This window comes from Pongo abelii, chromosome Y (genome assembly GCF_028885655.2).
Source record: "Pongo abelii isolate AG06213 chromosome Y, NHGRI_mPonAbe1-v2.0_pri, whole genome shotgun sequence".
NCBI lineage: Eukaryota > Metazoa > Chordata > Mammalia > Primates > Hominidae > Pongo > Pongo abelii.
Window position 1 is genome coordinate 46,077,028 of NC_072009.2, and position 16,196 is coordinate 46,093,223.

A 16,196-nucleotide genomic window follows, 5' to 3' on the forward strand; every position below is an offset into this window, starting at 1 on the left:
GAAATATCCAGAATATGCAAATCCATAGAGACAGAAAGCAGACTAGTAACTGCAAAGGGAGGAGTAGGAAAGAATTGAGAGTGACTGCTAAAGCGTATAGGATTTTCCTTTATCATCACTGCCTCCCCCACTGTGTTGACAGTCATAACCTTGCTAGTAAGCTAAAAATCAATGGATTGTATATTTCATTTGTTTGTTTTTAGAGTCTAAAGTCTCACTATGTTGCCTAGGCTGTTCTTGAACTCCTGCCTCAAGCAATTCTCCACCTCAGCCTCCCCAGCTGCTGGGATTATGGGCATAAGCCACCATATCCAGTTCTGAATCACTTCAAAATTGTAAATTTTATTGTATGATATGTATATCTCAGCTAAAAATAAAAGAGAACAGGGAGTTCTGTACTGATATGATATAATCTACAAATATATTAATTAAAAAATGAGAGGTACAGAATAGTGTGTGCCATGTACTACTATATTCTTAAAAAAATTATACACACATATATATATATATATACACTGTCCTGGCATAAAAACTCTCAAAAGACATATAGGAAACCAGTAACATTATTTCCTAAAGCGAAGGATCCTGGAGTGCCTGTGGATATTGTGGTCTGGAAGGGAGACCTAACTTTTCAACTTGCTCTTTTGTACCTTTTAAATTTTGTATAGAGTACTACACTTCCATTATTTTTTAATTTATGGAAAGAAAAAAGGAATACTCTGATGCTTTCTCTTTAGTCTTTGGTTTTATTTTAAGAGATCATCTGCATTTTTTTCTGTAATAAACTTAACATATCCACCCATTTTGTCAGATTTATTTATTCCTTAGTGATGTGTTTTAAAAGTACAGTTTTTGTCTCAATCCTTAATAATACTATATTCATTGTATTTCAGGTGTTTGGGTTTCTCATGGAGAAAAAGAAACACAGGCATAAACCTCTATACTATCAACCTGCTAGTCCTGCACATGATTTGAATAAATTGTTACTGATACTTGAACAATTTCTATGATGTCCGCAGAGTAATATCAACAAGAATCATTATAAAGTAGCTGGCCTTATAAGTCAAGAGTTATGATATTTGACCACTGTTAATCCATTTCTAGATCTGATCTAGATTATTTTCTTAATTATTTATTTATTTATTTATTTTTATTTCTTTTGTGAAGGAGTCTCACTCAGTTGCCCAGGCTGGATTGCAATGGTGCGATCTCAGCTCACTGCAAGCTACGCATCCCTGGTTCATGCCATTCTCCTGCTTCAGCCTCCTGAGAAGCTAGGACTATAGGCACCCACCACCATGCCCCGGCTAATTTTTTTTTTTTTTTGTATTTCTACTAGAGATGGAGTTACACCGTGTCAGCCAGGATAGTCTTGATCTCTTGACCTGGTGATCCACCCACTTGGGCTCCCAAAGTGTGAGGATTACAGGCTTTAGCTACTGCACCCATCCAATCTGATCTACATTATTTTCTGGCTCTTCTGGTATATTGCTGGGCAACTGATGCACGTTTTCTTCCTTGTGGGATGTTGTGGCTTCTTCATAAAGGACTTGAATAATCTCACACTGAATATTGTCTGTTAGAGTCTTCTCATTATAACCCCTTGTTTCAAGTCTTTCATACAATACATTGGTATCCGTCCTCAGCACAAAAACTACATGAAACCAGCATTTAGGGAAGAAATCAAAACAGTGGTAATCAACAATAACTCCACCTTCTCTCATTTGGTTATCTAACTCATCAACTACTCTGTTTTCATCTAAAATGTGACAATCATACTCTTCATCATAGCCATCATACAGTTGCTCCTATCAAGATAAATCACCCACATCAATGTATTTCAGTCCTGATATTGATGCAAGTTCTTTGCCTACTATGGTTCTTCCAACCCGTGGGGTACTGGTAAGCAGGATGCTGAGAAGCAATGACGGCTTGCCGCGATGGCTCTGAGTGCCTTGCTCACATGTCCTTTGCACTATTGTTCTTGGAATTTCCAAACGAAATCCCAATGCCTCTCAATACCTCCACAACACCCTTCACACATCTTTGACTTGAGAAACCACATATTTATTTAAAAATTACATAACATAGAGGTCTCCAGAAATGTGCGCAGATTTCTCCAGATTCCCAAAACTAATGAAAACTAGTCAGATCATGTAGGTTCTTACAGATTCTGGGAGGACTTTGGTTTTCAGTGTGAATGCACTGGAAGATTCTGGGAGGGAGAAAGGAAGCCATAGAAGATTGAAGAGCATAGTAAGCATGGGACAGGAACATGTTTCTCTGTGACAGCAAGAAAAATAAAATTAGGCTTTTCTAAAACAATTTCCATTAGAACAGAGATGACCAAACCATATTTAAACTCTGGCTTTCTCTGTGACCTTTGGACCTCTCCCATGGTTTACATGCTCATTTTTTTTCACCTTGCTTTGTATATGGTTGTTGCCTCCTCTCTTTTCACAATGCAGGAATTTTTTCTTTGCTACAGACTATCCACCAGAGTTTTTTTTTCTTCCCCACAATAGTAATTGGGCTCACCAGAAAATGCCAAACTCCCAGCATCTTCATCAGGAAAGAATTAAAGCTGTAGTGTATGTGTTGAAATGTTTTTCCTTTCAAGAGATTGCCTAATGAATAGACATGGAGTGCTGAAGGACATGATGGAGTCATACAGACAACAGTTGTGTCTGATGAAAAGAAAGAAAACTGCAGCACTAGAGAGGCTGCAATACCACAGACAGTCAACTGGGGAAGAAAATATGTAATCAATCTAAAAACAATGAAACAAATTATCTTTAACTGAGAACTACACCCAGATTTATAGAAGACATACCGAGAATGCATCTGTGAAGTGCCCAGAATCTATAGCCTGGCTGATTGCTGTCAATATCCCCCTTTACTAAGGTAGGGTTTTTTTTTTTTTTTTTTGAGAAAGAGTTTTGCTATGTAGCCCAGGCTGGAGTACAGTGGAGCAATCTCAGCTCACTGCAACCTCCATCTCCTGGGTTCAAGCGATTCTCTTGTCTCAGTCTCCTTAATGGCTGGGATGAGAGGTGCACACCACAATGCCCAGCTAATTTTTTTGTATTTTCAGTAGAGACGGGTTTTGCTATGTTAGCCAGGCTGGTCTCAAAATTCTGGCCTCAAGTATCTGCACGTCTTGGACCCCAAAGTGCTGGGATAACAGGATGAGCTACTGTGCCCAGCCATGGCAGGCTTTAAATGCTAGATTTGATGTACATTGTATAATTTTCCAGATCTTATAAAAAAATTACAATTCATATGAAGAAGGTGGGAAATACTCTTCACTGGAAGAAACAGAATAAATATCCAAAAGTTGACTCTTAAGAAATGAAGATTTTTGCATATCTGATAAAGAATTAAAAACAATTAAAAGTTCTTAGTGAACAAAAATAAAACAAAAATAAACAATTGAATAATATTTAAAAATAATAAATGACCAAAATGTGATATCAACAAAGAGATGAAACCTTTTTCTAAAAACCCAACAGAAATTGTGGCATTGAAGGATCTAATAACTGGCATTTACAAATTCACTACAGAGACACAATAGCAAAAAATGGAGCAAAAAAAGAATCAGAAAATTAAACATATATTATTCACAAATATTTAGGCCTGGAAACTAGTTTTTGGAAAAAAATGAGTGTGAAATATGAGACTTACTGGACATCATCAAGTAAACCAATATATTCAGGGAAAGAGTCTTATAAAAAGAATATAGGAAGAAAATGACATAAATGTTATTTGGGAGAAAAAGAGGGGATGCTGAGAACCTTACATGTTTCTGTGATGAAACAAAAAATACTAGTAACTAAGAATAATTGATCTGGAAAACACTGTACTTCAAAAATTAGAAAAAATAAAACGTTTTTAAGTTTAAAATAAAAAATCTAAGGTTGCTTACTACTAGAATAACCCTAGAAAAAAATGCTTAGGATAGTCAATTATGTTGAAACATTAAATGATGCTGGACAGCATCATAAAGCCATAAGAAAATATAAAGCTCTCTGTTAAATATAAATATATACACTGATATAAAATTTGCTGTTGTAATAATAATGGTGTATAAAATTCTTAAATCTCTGTGAAAATACACACAATATATAGCGATATAATTTGTAACATTAGTAAGAGAGTGGTGGAAGTTAAAATCAATGTATTTTGTATGCTGTTAGCTTGAAGTTGAAGGCAAAAGCTGTTTGCCCTGGGGACCTTAACACTGGGCAAGGGATGAGATAAAGCTGCCATTTTGTCTCCCTTAGTTTTTCCATCACCCTCTATTCTGCATAGGGATTTTTCTTGGTCTGCAAGAATAGTCAGTGTGGCCAGGCTCTGTTCTGCACAGACAGACAGGTGTAGGTAGGCATGGCATGTATAGAGGGGGCCTGGGATTCTAAAAAGAATTAAATACTCAAAAAATGGAAAACTGAGAATTTTGGGAAAGATTCTCAGGGCTTTGGGCTGGGGAAATCGCAAGTCCTTGCTTCCAGCCATGCGGTTTCTTATCAGAGTTGTTGGGGCCATCTGCCTGCAGGTGTGCCTTAGGGAGACGTTGCAGGAGATTTAGCCAGTGCTTATTGTCCATGAAGAAATGTGTCACTGCACCTGCTTCTCACGGCAAGTGAACAGCAACATGCCAAAACACTTCCCAGGGCTGCAAAACAGTGAGGAGCTGCAGGAGGTCTTGGGGCTGTGTATGAGGGAAGGCTGGATTGGAAGTTGGGTAGAATGCCCAGAGGAGGGACCCCTAAAGAAGGGCCAGGCAGCACTTCCCCAATCCTTGGAGGTCTTGTGTCACAGATAAGCATGTGAATGTAGGGTTGGAGCACAGACCTCCTTCTCAGCCTGTCACACCAACACCTTATAACTTCATAGCCCACAAGTTAAAGAGCGGAGTTGTGATTCTAAAAAAATCCGGCAGTACCAAGCCAGGCTTGATATCAGCCCAATCAAATTCTGTAAAGATAAATGATGTCTTGTGGGAAAAAAAAAAAAAACTTAAAAAGATTCACAGTATTTGAGTGAAGAAATCTGCCCAGTACAGCACCAATTGCTGTGGTGAGATTCACCTGGTTGTAAAGCAAAATCTCTCATGTACTCATATTCCCTGGGGAAAAGCCACTCATGTTCCCAGGGTTTACCTGCTTGCTAAGAGGTATTGTGGAAAAGATTTGTAGCTCAATGGTGCCCGTAGTTGATCACAGAACCTTTCTTCTTTCCCAAAACAGCCACCATTAAAATTCAGTGAAACACACACTGGAAGATAGTCCTGAAGTTGGAGGCCCTGGGGAGTCCTCAGCACACCCCTGCATTAGGGCTGCCCAAAAAGGCAGCTCTAAATACTCCACCTACCCAAGACACTAGTGGACAAAAAGCAGTTAGCCTTGTCTGCTCCTCAAGACCCACATGTGATTCAGAGGGATTTGGCAGAAGATTCTTCATAAGAAAGGATCTCTGCCCACCAGCAGACAGGAGAGTGTGTTTCTGTGAGAGTGTGTGTGTGTGTGTGTGTTGAAATTAGAACCCCAACTAATGTGTCCGTTATGGAATTTGAAAATGGAAGCCTAAAGTTGAAAATTAAAATCACCCAAGAAAGCATCTTGCAAACTATCTGTGCTAGATGCGATGTTTTAGGGTACAGGGCACTGGTAACATCCTACATCCCTCTCCCTGAAAGAGCTACACACACTATTCAAGGCCTGCTTCCACATAAGCCACTTCCAAGAGCAGCTTGAGCCTGGACCCATCTGCCAACTTCAGCAGGGCTGACTAAACTGCTTGTTTTTCCCGAGTATCTTCTCCAATGACCTGAGAGGTGGGGGAGACATTGGGGCCAGGATTGAAAAGAGGGAAGGGGAGCATGGAGGCCAGAGGCTGAGGACCAGGTTTTCCCACCTGGAGGGGTCTGGCCTAGAGGCACTCAAACCAGGGTCAAATTTAGGTGGAGACAGCTGGCCTTGGGTGGCCCTGTGCTACCACCAGCCTTGAGTCCCTCAAACAGTAGGAAGTGAAAGAATGGCTTGGAGATGAGCCTCACTGACTGTGTGCCTCCTGAGTACATCCTGCCAGTGACCCAGGAGGGACCATGGTGTCTCCAGAGCCAAGACTGGAAGGTGGAACTCCCAAAGGGAGCAAAGAAGAGGGTCCTAGGTGAGATGAAGGGCTTATTTCTACTTGACCATTCTTGAAGCGCTTTCAGTGCCAAAAAGTGATTAGCATGAGCATCTGGAACCCACTTTCTGGAAACTGCAAGATGCAAGGGGATTTCATGTACCTCTTTGTAATTACAGACTAGTACAAGAAGGGCCCCATCACTGCATCCACATGGGGCTTTTACTGGGTCCAGTAAGTCTCTGCCAGCTCCCCACAAACTCCTGGGATGTCATTTTTTCTGGGTCTGTGGACACACAACCAGGGTACTTGCTCAGTGCCCACTTCCTCCTTGTAGGCCTACAGCCAATTGCTCAACCCCAAACCCACTAGCCCTTGCTTCCTAAGCCATTCCCCACTGGAGCTGCTCAAGTACCACAGCCTGAACTTCATAAAACACTTTGTCATGCCAAGAAAGAAAAGGTAAGGCTGCCAGGTATGGTGTCTCATGCCTGTAATCCCAAAACTTTGGAAGGCCAAGGTGGGCAGATCACAAGGTCAGGAGTTTAATATCAGCCTGGCCAATACAATGAAACTCCATCTCTACTAAGAATGCAAAAATTAGCTGGGCATGGTGATGCATGCCTGTAGTCCCAGCTGCTCGGAGGCTGAGGCAGAAGAATTTCTTGAACCCGGGGGGTGAAGGTTGCAGTGAGCTAAAATCATGTTGTTTCACTCCATTCTGGGTGACAGAGTGAGGATTCTTCTCAAAGAATAGAATAGAATAGAATAGAAGAGAAGAGAAGAGAAGAGAAGAGAAGAGAAGAGAAGAGAAGAGAATAGAATAGAATAGAATAGACAAAATAAAATAGAGTAAAATATAAAATAAAATATAAAATAAAATAAAATAAAATGTAATGTCACTGTTTCATCTCCCCCTGATATGTGTCAAGTTACAGGGGCTTATGGGATGAACCAGCCAGCCAAAACTCCAGAGTTTCTGCCAAACAATCTACCCCCACTGCTTGAGTTCCCTCTAGGGAGCTGTCAGTATGACAGGGGGCATCCCTGAGAGTGGTGGCCATTTGCTTCTATCTGACCTCAGTGCAGATTATCGGGGCAAGAAGATCCTACAGCAGATGGAAGTCTCAGAGAAGTAGCTTATGGCAGTGTTCTGGGCTCAGTGGGCTGTGTATCTCCCTCTCCCCTAATTGTCACGAATTCCAGAACCACACACTCACCCAGATCACTGCTCCATTGCATGTGTGCAGCTGGATGGCTCCCCAGGCAGAGGCTGCCATAGACCGCATGCACACAGAGAATGCCTACACCTTGAGGCTGTACTATGAGGAGAACATTCCTGAACAGGGTCATGCAGACTGATCCTGCCCTCAGTGTCTAGTACCCCCTTCCTCCTGTGTACCAGACAGAATTCTGTGCACTTTCCTGGAGGCTCCATGCTGGGTCTGTTCATTTGGAAGTTTGAGGTTGTCCATAGGCAGGTAACAAAAGAGACTTCTCCTCCATTTGGAAAAAAAAAGAAAGAAAGAGAAGGGAGACTTCTCAGAGCACATTGTGGGGCACAGGCTGAGCCTTTGCCTCCCTCCCTTGTCCCTCTATGGTCCCAGGACTGAAACAAGGAGCTGCAGACAATGAGGGAACTGCTCTGCAAGAACTAGCCTGAGTGGCTGCTTCAAAAAAGAACCACAATCAAAGTGCCTACAGACTCTAGTGACTGACTGGCAGCCTCAGTCCCACCTACCATCTGCAGGCAGGTTTTCTTGCTGACAGAATGAAACCAAGGAAAGCAGGAATGAATCCAGCCTTCTCAGTCACCCCGAAGGCTGTCTGGGGTTCCCTGCAAGGCCTTCTAGCTTTCTGCTTCTTGGAAGACCACCCAAGCATCTCTTTCTGGCCTTGGAGACTTTGATTCTCTGGAAGGAGAAGGCCCTACATTTCACTAGGCTAAGCGGCCAGGTCCATCCAGCTCTCCCCCTTCAATAACAACCAATGGGCTCTCACCTGGGCACACACTGCCCAACCTTGGCCCTTCTAAGGCAGGAGATCATTTGTCTTACAGGTTCAGCTTACTAGGGCATAAAAGTTATCAGTGCTGTTATTAAGATTGAGAAATTAGGGGGAAAGAGTTGCCTTGAAAAATTTCCCCTAATCTTACCTTGGAGATCATCAGCACAGGTGACAGCATAGGCAGGGCTGCTGAGGATGCTGGGGGAGAGTGCCCAGCCTGTCCAGTAAGCTGGTCCTTGCCAGAGGTGGCTCATGACCCAGGCCCTGAAAGAAGCAGACAGACATCCCAGCAAGGAGCTGGGGTGTATAGATCAGGGCAGCCCAGGCACACTAATGGTGGCTTGGCACTACCTCCCATCAAGAGGTGTCACCACAGCTGACCCTTGGAGCCAGGGGGTGATTTTCAATGTGTGCAAGGCAGTCAGCTCCATCAGCTGTACAGCCTTCAGCACTCACTTCACCTTGGACATCTCACCAGAAAGCAGTGGGTACCGGCCAATGGAGAAGCTTTGCAAAGTGGGACAGAGCATCATGGGTTAGGGGATCTGGGGCTGCCTGCTCATCTGAGCATTGCTTCCTGAGGGTGTGCTTTGAAACCAAACAGTGACTGTTTTCATGTTGTCTATTTATTTATGGGTTTAAAGTATCCTAATATTTCATTTATACTAGTTTCAGGCTTGTATTTGTGTATTTGTAAACATTTTATTAGAAGAAAGATGGCTTCAGACAACAAAATTTTAGAAGATCTTAAGGTGGCATAGACTTTCATGACACAACAGCTACTGTTGACCTCTTTTTGCTACCTTTGTGCAACGTATACACAGAAAGTGCAGCCAGAGGTGATGAGGCCAAGTGTCTAGAGCAGAACTGCCTGGGCTTGCTTGCTTGTCTGCCATCAGATGGACTCTGGCTGTGAGGCGGTGCCCACCCTGGATCTACACCCCCCACCCCCTCTCCTGAGTAACCAACACAAGGCAGTGCTAATTAGCGGGTGAGTGATGGGCATCAGGCACCCCAATACCATCTGGGAAGATTTGAACATCATCTAGGCTGGGGCTGTGGGGGGCAGGAGCTGTGGCTCTCTTCACTTGTTATGGCACCACCCACAGATGCATCTGCCCTGTGCTGTTTCTCCAGGAATCAGCTGCCCGTGGTCCTGAGCCTGTCATGCCATGCCTGCTACCTCACACTGCTTGTGTTTGAAAAAAACATCCTGAGATGGTACTGCTGGATGTGAGCACTGGCAAGAGGACAGCACCTATGTCCTGGGGGATTAGGAGCTGACCAGATAGCTCCAGAATGCCTCTAGAACAAGTGGGGGCTGGTTCTGCAATTAACGACATCTCCCAAAAGATGTGTTGGCAATGGCTCAAGGAATATTTGATGCAGAGGTCTAAATGAAGACACATGAATGGAGTGTGTGGATATCAGTTAGCAGCTGGCAAACAGGTGCCTCCAAAGCCTCATCCTCCAACAACTGTGGAACATGCCCAAGCCATGAGTGTATACACCTAGAGTGAATACATCTGGCTGCTGCTTTTGCTGCCATTATCCCCAAGCTCAATCTCGCTTAAAATTTGGATTTTAAATAGAAAAGATAAGAGGCTTTTCTGTGTTCTGGAATAGGAAGCCAGGGATCTGTGTAGGGGTGGCACTAGGTGCACATTAGTTTTGTGACAGGATGAGAGTTGCAGTGGTTTTTTTAATCATGATAGGCCTGGTCTGGTTGTAACTCTGAGTGATAGGGAGGGAGTCAGCAGTGGTGGACATGTAGACATCTATGTGCCCAACCCTGGCCTGCCTGCCCTCAGACATATCAAGAGGCACCACCACAGGCTCTGACTTGTCTCCTTACTCCTTGTATATCAGATGGGAATACCCAGAAGCTACTGTCTGAATGTATTATTCTCCCATTTGGACCTGAGCCACCTAACACACAGTGAGGGTGGGTGGGTGAAGGGCCCAGGGGAAAGCAGGGCTGGATCATGGATCCTGGTGGAAATTTAGAGATACAGGAGTGGTTGTCACCTCTCTGTGGAGCCCAGCTCCATACCTGATCCTTGCCACACAGCCCCATCTACAGAGACCAGCTCTGGCAAGTTTAGGGATCCCTAAGGCCCGAGGCTGCTCCCTGTCACCCCTGTCTGTGCTCCTTATCTTTCCTGCTGTCAGAGCCCAACATGAAGGGAGAGGTTGATGCCCTGTGAGCCTGAAGGAGTTGTTTCTGTCTGGGGTTTTGCATAGAGTTACTTATGAATATGCTCTGTCCAGATACAATATTTCAAAGGAAGTGAGCATGAACTAGCAAGTGCAGCAACCCCATACTTGATAAATAAATTTTTCTTGTCTTTAAACCATCACATTTTCATTTCACATTGGAATAAGGGAAGTGAAACCTGCTGCAGCAGCCTCACCCATGTGCTCTGTAACCCAGACTCATTTGGTTGTGAGGGCTGTTGTCAGAAATGTTATGAAAAGAAGAATATGTATAAATTTAATCAAATGTAAAATTATGCTTATAATGTCATTTATGTGGGAGATAAGAGGGTGGAGTAACAGGCACTTAGTAGGAGTTTACCCAACTGTCACTTACCAGGCTCATGAGTGTGGCTCTGGGGAACCTCACCTGACATTGGTGACAGAAGAGAAAAAGCCAGCATGAAGGCTAGGTGGGGGAGAGGTGCCAGGTTGTGGGGCTAGGCCCTGGGCATGCTAATCCTGTTAGGTCACTGGACATCTAACTGCCCAGGCACTGGCCCTTGACACATGAGTTGAGGTAAGAGGATTGGGCAGCACTCTTCAGGAGTCACACTGTGCTGGGAGAATGGAGGAGAATCTACAACTGGCCATCCTAGGGTAGGTTTTAGAGTGATCTGGACACTCTTGGAGAGCTAATGAGATGGGAGGAAGGCAGTCCCTCAGGTTCATCTGATGACTGGAGCCTATGGTGCTCGGGGGGGAGGGGGTGTCTGTAGGGGTGGCATGACCCTATGAGAGGAAGAGTTTACAGCTTTTACAGCTGGTGGCTGTTGCTCAGCAGTCCCTCCTCAGAGCAAGCATGTCATCAGCCACGTGTATAAGTGAATGTCTTTTGAAGTGTTTAGAGAGTGCTCTATGTCTTAGAAATTCCTTTCCCCTGGCCTTGTCCAGTGAACACAGTTCACACAGCTAACACCTGTTCTTGAGATGTCTTCACCATGCAAATCTGAGAATGGATTGGGTTTAGTTACCATTCTGCCTTCTCCTCACCTGAGAGGCCTATTTTCTTTGGTTGATTCCTTAAGTGTATTACTGTCGGTCACCTTTTGACAACTCCTATGACAAGTGGCTGTTGTTTCATTAAAAAAAAAAAAGAAGGCTATGAATGTGAAACCCTCCTCTTCTACTCTCTTTCTCTTAGGTGAAAGATTTTCTTTTTTAAAAAAGGGTACATAGTGGTATCCCAGCAGGCGTAGTGTGAGAACTGACTTGTGCTAGGCTATGGTGTCATTGTGGATGGGCACTTCTTCAAGATGGAAAACCAAGTCTCACTGAGTTGCAAGAGCCATACTAGCCTTTCTCCACATCCCCCACTGTGGGCTTTCACTTATCTCCCATGATTGAATTTTTTAACATACATATTTTTATATATATACACACACACATACATACAAATACAGGTCTCACTCTGTCACCCAGGCTGCAGTGCAGTGGCTGAATCATGGGACACTGTAGCCTCAAACTCTTCAGCTCAAGTGATGCTTCCACCTCAGCCTCTCAAGTAGCTAGGACTGCAGGCAAGCAACGCTACACCCAGACAATTTGTAAATCTTTTTCTAGAGACTGAGCATACTTATGTTGCCCAGAATGGTCTTGAACTTCCGGGATCAAGCAATCATCCCACATTCAACTCCCAAAGTTTTTAGATTGCAGCTGTGAGCTACCAAACTCAGCCAAAAATATATTTTTTAAAGAACCGTTACATCCAAATTATGAGTTATGATCGCACCACTGCTCTCCAGCCTGGGCACCAGAGCAAGACCTTATATCCAAAAACAAAGCAAAATGAAACAAAAAAAAACTTACAACAAAATTAAACTTTGAAGATTGTGTCATCTGTGTGTAGCCCTGCCCTCCAAGCTATCAGAGTTAAATATAATGATTATTGAGAAAACAGTTAGATAGTATTAAGAAATTTCTGTATATTCTCCAGCTGAGACTGAGGTATTCTAAATGTGGCCCAAATATTTTCTCACCACTACCTTCAGAATCTAACCTAGCAAGTCAAATCAGAGAACCTGCAGAGGACAGTTGGTCATTTTCAAGTAGAAAGAGAATTATCCCCTCGACGAGTTGGTGGGTGCAGCACACCAGCATAGCACATGTATACATATGTAACTTACTTGCACATTGCGCACATGTACCATAGAGTCTAAAGTATAATAATAATAAAGGAAAAAAGAAAGAGAATTACCCCCATTAATAAGAGTAATACAGTGATTCTCAAAAACAGAAATCAAACTGAGATGCAGCACAGTCAGGTCACAACTACTGTGGCATAACCTCCTCACACAGAATGGTTGAGGAGCCTTTCTTAGATTTACAAATTTGGGCAATATAATTCTCGCTTATTTATTCCCAGCCCTTGCTTCCCACCTGATTCCCTATGGCCACCTCACGATGTGGTCAGCAATGGTGTGCAGTGTGGTAAGAGAGGGGCTCAGGGATGGGACGAGGGTCTTTACTACCTTATCAAAATGCTTAAAAAGTTGTGAAAAAAGTGTCCAAATGTTCTACTTCCTACCTTTAAATAGCTGCTAAGATGTGTTATGCAACAGATCAAGGAAGGGGAAGAACAAATGCATTTCAAGTCTCAGCTCACTTCTTAATTAGCTGTGATACTCTGGACATGTGACTCCAACTATTTGAGCCTGTTTGCCTGTTCACCCAAGACAATCCTAAGCAAAAATAACAAAGCTTGAGTCATCATGCTACCCAACTTCAAACTATATTACAAAGCTATAACAGCCAAAACAACATGGTACTAGTACAAAACAGATATATAGACCAATGGAACAGAACAGACACCTCAGAAATAGCACCATGCATCTACAACCATCTGATCTTTAATAAACCTGACCAAAACAAACAAAGTGGGAAAGAAATTCCTATTTAACAAATGGCGCTGAAAAAACCAGCTAGGAATATGCAGAAAACCGAAACTGGACCCCTTTCTTACATCTTATACAAAGATTAACTCAAGATGGATTAAAGTTTTTTTGTTTCGTGGGTTTTTTTTTGAGATGGAGTCTCACTTTTTTGTCCAGGCTGGAGTAGAGTGGATTGATCTCTGCTCAATGCAACCTCCATTTTCAAATAGAAAGGGAAATACCTTTCTAGCAATTCTCCTGCCTCAGCCTCCTTAGTAGCTGAGATTACAGGCACCCACCCCTACATCTAGATAAATTTTTGTATTTTTAGTAGAAACAGAGTTGCACCATGTTGACCAGGCTGGTCTCGAACTCCTGACCTTGTGATTCGCTTGCCTCTGCCTCCTAAAGTGCTCAGATTACAAGGGTGAACCACTGCACCTGGCTGGATTAAAGTCTTAAATGTAAAAACCCAACCCATAAAAACTCTAGAAGAAAACCTAGGCAATACCATTCAGGACATAGTCATGGACAAAGACTTCATGACTAAAATATTGAAAGCAATTGTAACAAAGAAAAATTGACAAATTAGATCCAATTAAACTAAAGAGCTTCTGCACTGCCAAAGAAGCTGTCATCAGTGTGAACAGGCAGCCTACAGAATGGGAGAAAATTTTTGCAGTCTATCCATCTGACAGAGGTTGAATATCCAGAATCTAGAAGGAACATAAACAAATTCACAAGAAAAAAACAAACAAACAATACCATGAGAAAGTGGGCAAGGGATATTAACAGACTCTTCTCAAAAGAAGACATTTGGCTGGGTGAGGTGTCTCGGGCCTGTAATCCCAGCACTCTGGGAGGCTGAGGCAGGAGAACCGCTTGAAGCTGGTAAGCGGACATTGCGGTGAGCTGAGATCCCACCACTGCACTGCAGCCTGGGTAACAGAGCAACACTTCGTCTAAATAAATAAATAAGTAAATAAATAATAAAAAAGATATTTACATGACCAAAAAACATAAACCTTATTTTCACTGGTCATTAGAGAAATTCAAATCAAAACCACAATGAGATACCATCTCATGCCAGTTAGAATGGCAAGTATTTAAAAGTCAGGAACCAGCAGATGCTGGTGAGGCTGTGGAGAAATAGATATGCTTTTACACTGTTAGTGGGAGTGTAAATTAGTTCAACCATTGTGGAAGACATTGTGACAATTTCTCAAAGATCTAGGAAAAGAAATATCATTTGACCCAGCAATCCCATTACTGGGTATATACCCAAAGCATTATAAATCGTTCTACTATAAAGACACATGCACACATATGTTTATTGCAGGATTGTTTACAATAGCAAAGACTTGGAACCAACCCAAATGCCCATCAATGATAGACTGAAGAAAGAAAATTAGGCACATATACACTATAGAATATTCTGTAGCCATAAAAAGATGAGTTCATGTCCTTTGCTGGGTCATAGATGAAACTGGAAATCATCGTCCTTAGCAAACTAACACAGGAACAGGAAATCCAACACCACATGTTCTCATTCATAAGTAGAAGTTGAACAGTGAAAACACATGGACACAAGGAGGGAAACATCACACACTGGGGCCTGTCTGAGAATGGTCAAGGAAAGGGACAGCATTAGGAGAAACAGCTAAAACATGTGAGGCTTAAAACACAGATGGCGGATTGATAGGTGCAGTAGAGGTGCACGGTGGCTCATGCCTGCAATCCCAGCACTTTCTGAGGAGGAGGTGGGTGGGCCATCTGAGGTCAAGAGTTTGAGATAGGTGCAGCAAACTACTATGGCACATGTAAACTTATGGAACAAACCTGCACGTTTTGCACATGTATCCCAGATTTTAATTAAAAAAAAAAAAAAAAAGCACTAAGGTTGATGGGGAGTGGGGGTAGGGGCAAGCGTGGGGGTAGGGGCGGGAGTGGGTGTGCCCTGGAACTTTATCCAGTCAGTGTAGGTGGCGTGGCAACCGCCCAATCAGGCACGCAGTTGGAGAGGAAGGGAGGGCGTGGCTTCCGGCGTTTGGCAGGAACTTTTTCTCTCTCTTGTACGGGAACTTGGGAATCTTCTCCACGTTGGCAGCTCCAGGAGACTTCCTCACAGTCTCTGTTAATAGCTTACAGTCTCTGTGATGCATAGCTAAGATACGAGGACATCCTGCAAGCTGTGAAATGGTGAGTACGGGGGTTCGGCATCCCAAGAGAAGAGATCAGGCTGTGAAACCGGCAGTACATGCTCCTCCACAGTCATCTCCGAGTCATCCGTGCAGCTTGGCGGTCAGTCCCCTGTGGCCGCAAGATGGTGGCTGGGCTAGCAGCGGGGGTCCCCGCATCCCACCTCGTGCAGTCCTGTCCTCTCCCTGTGCGGAGTTCTGCTGTGCGTCCACAGCCCCGAATACTCTCCAGATTGTTCAGGGATCCCAGTGGGTCATAAAGGGAGAAAAACCGATTCCGAGTGTGCGTGGGAGGAGCTGCGGCCCCAGGGATCTCCATTCTGTCTTATTAAAAATTAAAGGGAGTCCAGCCAGGAGCCGTGGGTCACGCCTGTAATCCCAGCACTTTGGGGGAATGAGGCAGGCGGATCACGAGGTCAGGAGATCTAGCCCATGCTGGGTAACACAGTGAAACCCCATCTCTATACATGTATGGATATATTTCCTGACCCTTAATTATATTCCATTAATGTGTATATATTGATCTCTTTTCTACAACTTGGCAGAATTTGATTATTAGTGTTAACAGTTTTATTATTACTTAGGATTTTAATTATATATGTAAAATTATAACATCTATGTGTAGAAATAAGCTTATTTATTTTCCAATTGAAATGTTTCTTTTCTTGTATTGCTCAATTATTCTCACCTGATTTGTATTGCAATTTTGATCAGAAGTAATGAACGCAGC

General features: G+C 43.1%; 1 protein-coding gene across 1 annotated transcript; it reads right to left on the minus strand.

Annotated features, from left to right (window-relative positions):
- Positions 1 to 1,436: 1,436 nt before the first annotated feature.
- LOC129053280 (adenylate kinase isoenzyme 6-like) lies at positions 1,437 to 15,430 on the minus strand. The gene is given in 2 exon segments (XM_054545368.1): positions 1,437 to 1,983; positions 15,264 to 15,430. Coding segments are annotated over 2 exon segments (714 nt in total).
- Between the last annotated feature and the right edge of the window lie 766 nt (positions 15,431 to 16,196).